The sequence below is a fragment of the Aythya ferina genome (assembly GCF_964211825.1).
Source record: "Aythya ferina genome assembly, chromosome: 3".
In the NCBI taxonomy this organism is placed as follows: Eukaryota; Metazoa; Chordata; class Aves; order Anseriformes; family Anatidae; genus Aythya; species Aythya ferina.
Window position 1 is genome coordinate 18044480 of NC_140298.1, and position 8720 is coordinate 18053199.

The 8720-nt window shown below is 45.9% G+C and overlaps 1 protein-coding gene and 1 long non-coding RNA gene across 8 annotated transcripts in view; one reads left to right on the forward strand and one right to left on the reverse strand.

Moving 5' to 3' along the window:
* The window catches only part of STUM (stum, mechanosensory transduction mediator homolog), a 37243-nt gene that overhangs the window by 5907 nt on the left and 22616 nt on the right, over positions 1-8720 (reverse strand). For 2 of the 6 annotated variants that reach the window (XM_084515136.1, XM_084515137.1), the window contains exon 2: positions 5011-5190. In XM_084515136.1, the coding sequence (XP_084371262.1) occupies positions 5011-5190 (180 nt within the window). Of the gene's footprint in view, positions 1-1878; positions 2080-3123; positions 4162-5010; positions 5191-5541; positions 5596-5687; positions 5755-7642; positions 8435-8720 lie in introns of those variants that run through there. The other 4 variants (XM_084515134.1, XM_084515135.1, XM_084515133.1 and 1 more) reach the window with 4 other exon arrangements.
* LOC311434758 lies at positions 4066-7255 on the forward strand. Of its 2 annotated transcripts, none has more exons than XR_014691715.1 (2): positions 4066-4188; positions 6601-7255. It is a non-coding gene; the product is annotated as an uncharacterized lncRNA (long non-coding RNA). The 2 variants fall into 2 exon arrangements; XR_014691716.1 differs by having other exon boundaries at positions 4076-4188; positions 6268-7255.

Below are 8720 nucleotides of genomic sequence, written 5' to 3' on the forward strand. Positions count from 1 at the left end.
CACAGCGCTGTCCCACACTGCTTCCTGCGCCGTGCAGCTCAACAGAAGGATTCCCAGATCTTTCAAACAGTATTTTGTAGGGAAAAAATGATTTCTTGTCCATTTATGTTCTGTGAGTCGGCTGTGAAGGCAAAATGAAGCCCTGCAATGTGGAGTTACCTATGGCACCACTCTAGCTTGTTTAGTAAAAAAAAATAATAAACGTGGACTGGAGAGCAGGGGTCATGCTGTAAATCCTTAGCTGAAGCAGGATAGGTTATACTAACAATTGCTATGTTGTTTAGCCTCGCCTTTAATTAAGATATAACAGAAATCCTTTCAGTTCTGCTGCTTGGTTTTGCGAATGGCTAGAAGCCCATTGCAGTGGCAGAGCTTGTATCACTCTTTACATGAACAAAGTAAGCCAAAAGATGACCTCTTCTGTGCTAAATTACATTATTAAAACACTTAAGACTTACTTGTCCTATTAAATAGTTTATACATTAAAATAAATAGTTCCTGTGCTTCTTATATAGCACTAGGTATTTTGTGTAGAGCAACTTCATGTTAGTGTGCTTGTGTAGCAATAGTATTGAGGTGCAGTTTGGTAAAGCAGACAGGTCTAGAACCAGCACTTGTGCCCAAATTCACCAACTGAACCAAGGTTGCTTGAAATTGCACTTCTGTAAACCACTGCACGATTGCATTTAGAGAAAGCTGAAGGCAAAAGGCAACCAACCTACACAGGCTGTCTTTCCGCTGGCCCTCCCCAGGAGCACGTTCCTGCTCAAGGTTCCCTGAGGCCAGAGCAGGTTGCTACCACCCCTATCCACCTGTGACACAGCCTAGGGAACATTTCGACCTTGGTCTGTCTTGCAGCTACAGGATCCATACCAGGATCTTCCACCTGGCACACGGTGGGACTGTTGCAGGTGCCCTGGGTTTCTCTGAGAAGAGCTCAGGCATCACCTGTTGTAGGGGCATTGGGATTTGTGAGCAACCTGCCCTTGGGATGGGGATGCAGGCTACTGCCAGAGGCGGTACCCTTCTTGTTCCCCTGCATCCGCTGGAGCGACCAAAGGACAGACAGACAGACAGACACAGGCAGACACGCACAGACAGCACAGACAGAGTGGGACATGGGCTGGGAGCAGGCAGCACCTGCCCAAAACACACCTAAGCTCCTCACCCTAGACAAGTGCTTGCTGCGATCTGCCATGAGGTGTGAGGGTGAGGAGGAAGGAAGAACAACAGAAACAAACTTACCTTGTGAAACTTGGATGGTGAACAAAAGGAGGCAAAGGAACATGAAAGAAAGAGAGAGGGAGAAATGTAACTGTAGGCTATATATCCGAAACACATGAACAATGAGTAAACTGGGGCTGTGAAGTACACAGAGAACAACTCTACAATCAAACGTTGACACCAAAGCTAACCCTTGACAAGGCTGTGTTTAGCTACAATCCTTGTATTTGAAGTGGATTGTTTTGTTTGGGGTTCTTGTTTAGGGAGGCCTGTGGAATCCTCATCTGTTTTTCAGGTCACTGGCCCTGAGCCGAGCACCTCCAAGCCCACGAGGTGCTCCCATGAGTGCTCTCCTCAGTGACGTTGCTATTACACAGGCTGGACTGAAGAGGAACTGAAGGTGGAAAACAAGACATCTTGGTGTACAGGATGGCACATACACTGTTCATGGTCCAACTGCCAGGAGAACTACACCTGCTGGCTTTTCTCCAGGTTTGCCACCACGTTTGCTCGTGCCCACAGGTGTCTTCATGTCCCAGCCCGACTGGTTGCTGCTGACCTTGGCCCTATCTAACATTCATAAATGAGGTCACGAACTTAACCCACTGCAGCCCTTGGTAGGAGACCACGACAAAGGTTATTCCACCTACTTACCTTAGGCATAGTCTGGGGGATGGTTCTATTTAGACTGTAAGGAATATAATGGATCTAAGTAGGCAATTTGTCCCCAGAATTTCCTTAATCTCACAAAGGGTTACCAGCTGTTTAGGGATGCTCTTCTCTTCTGAGTCTCTCACATGCTTTCTGTTTTCTTTCCTTACCAGGGCAACTGCAGAACCTACCCTAGGACGGGCCCTGTGGAGAAGACAGGCCTTGGTGACACTTCCCAAAGTCTCTGGGAGCCCAGATGTACAGTAACCATGCAATCATCTGTTGCTTCTGGTGAGGCGTGAGCATTGTAATTAGCAAAGGAGTGAGTGACGAGTGGACGGGATGATTACAGGTAATTTCTTACTACTGTTTTCCAGTTCTTGAAAGGCCAAGGACTGCTGCAGCAGGAGTCTCTGTCCTCTGAAACCACAAGTGACAGTGCCTTTGCTCATTCGTAGGCACAGCCATGCACACTGTTGATTTGTATGTCTGATCACCTTCTCTATTCACAAAATGAATTCCTGTGCCACAGAAGGGAATTAGGCCAGTTTAACACAGCTTGTTCTCAACAACCCTGGGCTGACTCTTGCTTTGTTTCTTTTTATTTTCTGAATGCTTGCAAATCATCCATGTGACTAGCTGTTCCAGGAACTGAAGTGTACCTGACTGACCTATAATTCCTCTCATTTTTCTCCACATTAAAGACAGGCAGCATGACATTAGCCTCAAGGTTCCTCTCCTATTGGACCAGGCTCCTGCGGTGCTCCCCTCTTAGAGTCTGAGAATTAAGGAGCACTAGGAAGGGAAGAATAGCAACAAGCCTCCCTAGCTGCCACGCAGTGCTCTGCCAATCAATGTAATGGCACAGGCTCAGCCTTGAGCCCATGAAAGAGGCACTGATCCCTCATGGCATCCATGGAAGTCCAGAGCAAAGGCCCCCCAGTCCCTTTATCTGTGATATCACACGCTCTGCCCATCTTCAGCCCATCAGAATCACACTACCTGTATATATGGGACAGCCACAGGGAGGCACGGACTCAACCATCCCATGGTGAGGAAGATTAGAGGTTCAGGGGCAGTGGTTCCGTAGGTTTTGACTACTCCCAACCCAAATGCAAATTCAAGTTGCAACAGTTTGTGGTTTCTGCTCAGTGCAGAACAAACTGCAAACAACTTGTTTCCATTTGTATGCAAACAAACTCAAACCAAAGCAAAACATTTTGTGGCAGTGTTTTTAAATGAAATATCTTATTTCTTGCATTTAAAACATTGTTTCATTTTTAATGACTCAGTTTTGAATTTGGTTTTGTTTTAGTTTTGTTTTTACATGAAAACAAAGCATTGGGGAAAAAACAAAACAAAATACATTTCACTTCAGGCCTGGCAGGCTGTTTGATCCAGCTGGGAGCAATTGATCACTTCTGTTTTTTTCCTGTGATTGCAAAGCTATTTTTTCTTTTGTTTTCCATCAACCATGAGCTGCTTAACGTATTCAGGATTTCCTTTATATATTGTAAGTAAACTTAAAACCTGGCTATTTAACGAGCTGGTTAACATGAGCCATGTGGGCTCCCCTTCCCCTTCCGTACTAGCAGACAGATCTGGACGAAGATGTGGTTTTATCCCCAGCAGCCAAACCAGAAAACTAGTTGGAGCCTCCTGAGCACCAGCCATTTGCCCAGCTGATGTGTGTCTTTGCTATGCGACAAGGGGAAGGTAAGTCACAGTTTCAGCTGCAGCTCTTTGTCTGAACAGGTGCTTGACACTCCAAAAGCAGGTCTGCCAGCAGCATTCCACATGCTGAGGCTGCCCAGCAGAGCAACAGTGCTAGCGTGTATAGGTACAAGCATGTAATTACCCAATTGCACACAAATTAGGCAGGTTCTTAGAGACATTTCACAGTTACAGACTGACTCACATGTTATCCTCATCAGGCTACCAAACATGCAGGTACATCTGAGATGAAACTTCTGCTGGTTTGCAGGGGAAAACAAAGTGTAGTGCTGTCTTTGTCTTGAGGAAAGCCTTTTGTTTCACTCATGTTCACATCATCTTACTGTGTATGTGGGTCTCCCTGAACTCAGCCTGTAAATTGAAGCTGGCTCAGAAAGTAGCAGGTGGTTTGGTGGATGGGTTTAACCGGTGGGTTTGGCATCTGAAAATGTGCTCTGTTTTCCTGCTGTTCTTTTCAGTTTCATCCATTTAATTGTTTTGCTGGTGCCTGGCAGTTTCCTGAGATCCTCCTCCCACAGAGATGTCATCAGCAGAGATGACTACGTGAAGACCCTTCAAACAAAACAGCAAAAGCTACTGGTAAGACATTCTCCAGAAGCCCTCACTTTGGGAACTACTGACCCCCTTGGTCTGGAAGGTCCCAGACCTGTTCAGCTGGGGCAGTGTCCACCAAAGTGAAAGTGTCCACCAGTGAAAGTCTTTAGCAGATAAAGTGACAGAGCTTGTGGGCTGGCAACACGTAGTTAAGCAGTTGGCTGACCTAAGTTATGTATGTTCAAGGAAGGATTCCTCTCTTCTTCCTCTAGAGTAGTGGTCCAGAGCCTTCTTAAAGAGTGTAGGGGAATTCCTTCCAGAAAAAGCTCAACAGTCCTATTGAGCCTAAGAACTTAATGAAAAGTGAAAAAAAGCCTTTGGATACATAGATTCCGGGGAGGATGGAAGGTACTAGATCAACCTAGAGCTTTTCTGGGGATGGACTGCCCTTGCAGGAAGCATTTATTAATTAGAGAGGTGCAGCTGGAGTCACAGGGAGACAAAGGTCTTTCTTGTTCAAACCACACACAGATGCAGCCAGGGAGGGAGAGCTCCAGAAAACAGCATTCACAGTGCTGGGATCCGCACCCCTTCCTACAATTCTCATTTTTTAAGGGGGAATGTACAATCCTAACCTGTGTGGTGGGATGAGAAACATCCAGATGTGTGATGGGGCAGCCTGGGTGCAAGTGCTCCTAACCATCTCTCACAATTCCTCTGCCTACTGTTTCTCATTGACTTGCAGAGCCCATCCTGTGGCTCTTGCTCCCTAGAGAGCAGTCTGGAGGCTTGCAGGGCTGTTAGCTGGGTCCCAGCAACACAGCCCAAGATGGGGGGTAAATGGGAGGGTGAGTGCACTGTACTTACTTGCAAGAATGACCATGTCCATCCCCCAAAATATACTCATAATCCAGCCAACCATCACGATTGCTGTCAGGATCTGAATCAGTGCAGCAGCAATGTTCAGCCAGAAGACGCAGCACATGTGCCTGTCAGGGAGGTCGGTCCGGGCTCCACACAGCACCGTGAAAGCTGATACAAGTGTCCCTATGGAGAGAGCAGCAAGAAAACACACAGTGAAAGCCACAGCTTCATGCCACACTCCTTCCTTTAAACCTACTTTTTACAAGGAGCATCCTGCTCCGTGTGCTCCCACTGCAGTGCTGGAAATCTACAATTATCATTAGAGGATAAACAGAGGCATAGCCACATCTACTTTGAACATATTACTGTCTCCACTGAATTACACTGATATGTATGCATGAAACTAGGACAGGAAAACCTCTTTCAAGTTTTGGATTCTTTTTTTCTCTGCCAGGCACCAATAACCAGTTACACACTCTAGAGGGTTTACAAAGGATTAAGGATTGACATTTGTCTGTGGAAACACCCATGTACCTTTTTTCTGCCTCACGATTCCCTTTTGGGGAGAGTACTTTCTCCACAGAAGCTCTAAAAGGGAAAAATTCACCAAGAATTAGGGTGCTACCGGGTGTACAAAGTGGAAAAATCAAAACCAAAGCTCAGCACTGAGCCAGGCTCACCTGGTGCTGCAAACCCTGGCTCAAACTGAGCCAAGCTTTCAAAATTTCCACACACCCTCAGGGCTTCCTGAAACAATTCAGACACATGATCTCATTGATGTGATGCACGAAGGTAAAAGTAGGGGCGAGTTACACAGCAGACATTACAAAGATTTTTTTCTGAATTTAGCACATTGGATGAGGCTGATCATTTATTCAGAGCTGATGTTCTGTTTCCATGGATAACTGAAGCTGCATCTTGGGGAAGTCTTATCTTCCCCCCAGCCAACCTGCAGAAATGCACAGCATCAGCAAAGAGTAGCAGAAGCTGTTTCTGATTCCTGTGAGGTACAAGCTGTAGGTCGGCAGATTCACTTACCTGAGCTAAGTGTGCATTTCAACAGCTCTTATCATTATAAATTGTCTTTGTAATTTTTTAATCTAGATAGGGCATTGCCAAGGTAGACACAGAGGTGTGGCAGAGTTTGTGCTGGATAAGCCAGTTCTGTAAAACGGTTTCCTTGATGAATGTTTGGGATAACAAATGGTGCAGAATGATGAACAATGTTTTCTACAAAGCTTGTCCTTTTACCTTTGTAAGGACGGGAGCACGCAAACAACCTGTGAGAAGTGAATGCGTGAGCTCATCTTTGATATCTTTGATGTACACAAACACCTTGCTGAACTCAGGGGAAAGAGGCAGTCCCTTGACATGGCTGCAGGCAGGAGGAAACACTAAGTCTGCATCCTTCCTGAAGATGGGACAGACAGAGCAGAAGGGTCTGCTTAGGAGCAAAATGTCCTACCCCATCAGGGAAGTGAGAGAGAGACTCTCTGCCACCACTCTCCTTCCCAGTGGTAACAAGGAGGACAATCAGTTTCGTGCTCAGGAAGGCTGGCCACAGCCTGTTTTTAATCTCACCATCTTCTGCAGGCTTCAGCTCCAGCACCTTCCTCATGCTCCACCAGCTCCTAACCTCCCCTTGTCCTCCTGCCACTGGATTTCGTACACCCACGGGCTCCCTCCGCTGCAGCCAGCAGTGCAGCAGTAGCGGCACCGCGGGGAGGGAGTGGGTGCGCAGCGATGAAACGAAACGGAGGGAGGCAGCCCCACGCCTGAGCATCGCTGGCAGGCTGCCCAGCAAGGTGGGAAGAGCAAAAGGGGGAACTGCTTTTATCCTGAAGGACGTCGAACCAGCCTCCCTGTTTCTCATTAAGAGAGAGGTTACCTTTTGCTCTCTGGCTTTGCTGTCTTCCGTGTGGGATTACCCCAGATCTCTGCCCTGCTTTACCCACCATTTTTTATCCCTGTGTGGTTTCTTCAAACCAGAAGGAAGACTGAAACATTCCCCAGTGCATCCTGAAACAGTTCTCTGCAAAGTTACAGCACAGCAGTATCCGAGATTGGATTGAGGCAGGATCAGAAACTGAATATTTATGTTTTCCCATCAGGATGGCCAATCTTGCCAAACTGCAATGCATATCTATTTTGATAATGAAAATTGCCTTACCTTTACTCTTCCAAGATGTGTTACAAAAAAGATTGTAAATGAGCAATAATTCTTAAAATACAGCTTCAGTTCCTTCCAGTGACGCTTTTAATGTTTTTACATTATTAGAGTGAGGTGCTGAATTGCCTAATTAATCCCCTACACACCACGGTGACTAAGCTAATGTCTAGTCCCATTCTGAAGGGAACAAAGCAGCCAAGTGCCCCTGTCTGGAGACAGGATTAATACAGAAACTTTGGATAAAATCTCAAGAACCTTGCCTTCTGACTCCCCATTCAGGCCGATTTCCTGCTCATGGGAACCAATGCATTTTCTTTACTAGTTATGATGAGTTAATATTAGTTTAAAACGTTGGCATTTTTAAAAACAATTAAGACGTGCCAGCAGATATAAAATGGAAGTAGTTTTCCTCTAGTAAACACGTTTCTTTCAGAGGACAAGCATCTTATCTACATTTCAACAAACCTGGAGAAAATGCTCTTCTCTAGCCCCCGTTTCACTCCAAAACGTGAGGCAGAAGACAACCTTAAATACATTTTCTGAGGTATGTGATTTCCCCTTAAGAAAGTTTCTTAGCTGCACGTTTCCAAATATGGAAGAGTTTGCATCTGGGAGCACATTCCCGGAGAGGAGGAGGAAGGAAAGCTGTGTCTGCAGATACTGCGTGTCTGCAGCAGTTAGGGCACCCATGCATTTACCTCCCAACATGCAGGCACTCGGATACCTGCAGCATATAAAGTGTAAACCTGGTAAGAAAATTGCAGCTGGGATTACACAGGCTACATAAATGAGCTCTCCAAAAGGATCTCTGGCTGTGAATGTAGTCAGTGAATGCAAACTGCTAACACTGCAAATGAATTAAAATTAAAAATCCCTACAACCTTGCCAGTGTAACATGAGAAAAGTAAGTTATATGAGGCATTTCTCCTATCTTCCCAATAGAAAGTAGCCCAAACCTAGTAAAATCTGGTATTACTCCACACCACGTGCTTTCTCTGTTTTGCTCTGAGCAGAAGCTGCTTGCACTGGTAGCCGTGTCCTGCTTTGTTCCATAGGTGGGCAACGAGAGGTTGCAGGTGAGGCAGGCAGTAAGGGCCAGGGTTACACAGAGACAACAGACTTGTTAAGAGCTTCCCTCCACCAGGAGAAAATTCATCAATCAATTGGGTCATTTTGGATTACACAAGTAAATAAGGGAGGCTTTCTGTTGTTATCTGTAGGATACCACCACAAAGGGAAAGAGAAATTTGCTGTATGCTCCTCTGATCCTGGCACTCGCAGCCTTCCCAAGAGCATCAGCTGTCAGCTCCTGGCCTCACAGAGCACACCAAATTAGTATGAGACAGGAAGGTTTTGTGTATGTTGTGTGTTTTTTTTTCTCCCTACTAGAGTTAAAACTCACACTCCAGAGAGACATCTCCTGGCCTACTGCTGTTTGGGTCACTCATCCGGGGTGATATAAACATGATATTAAGCAACAGCTTCAGTCAGATATGGAGCTTGGCATGTTGCATGTAAAGGACGTGGCTGTGAGCAAACTTTT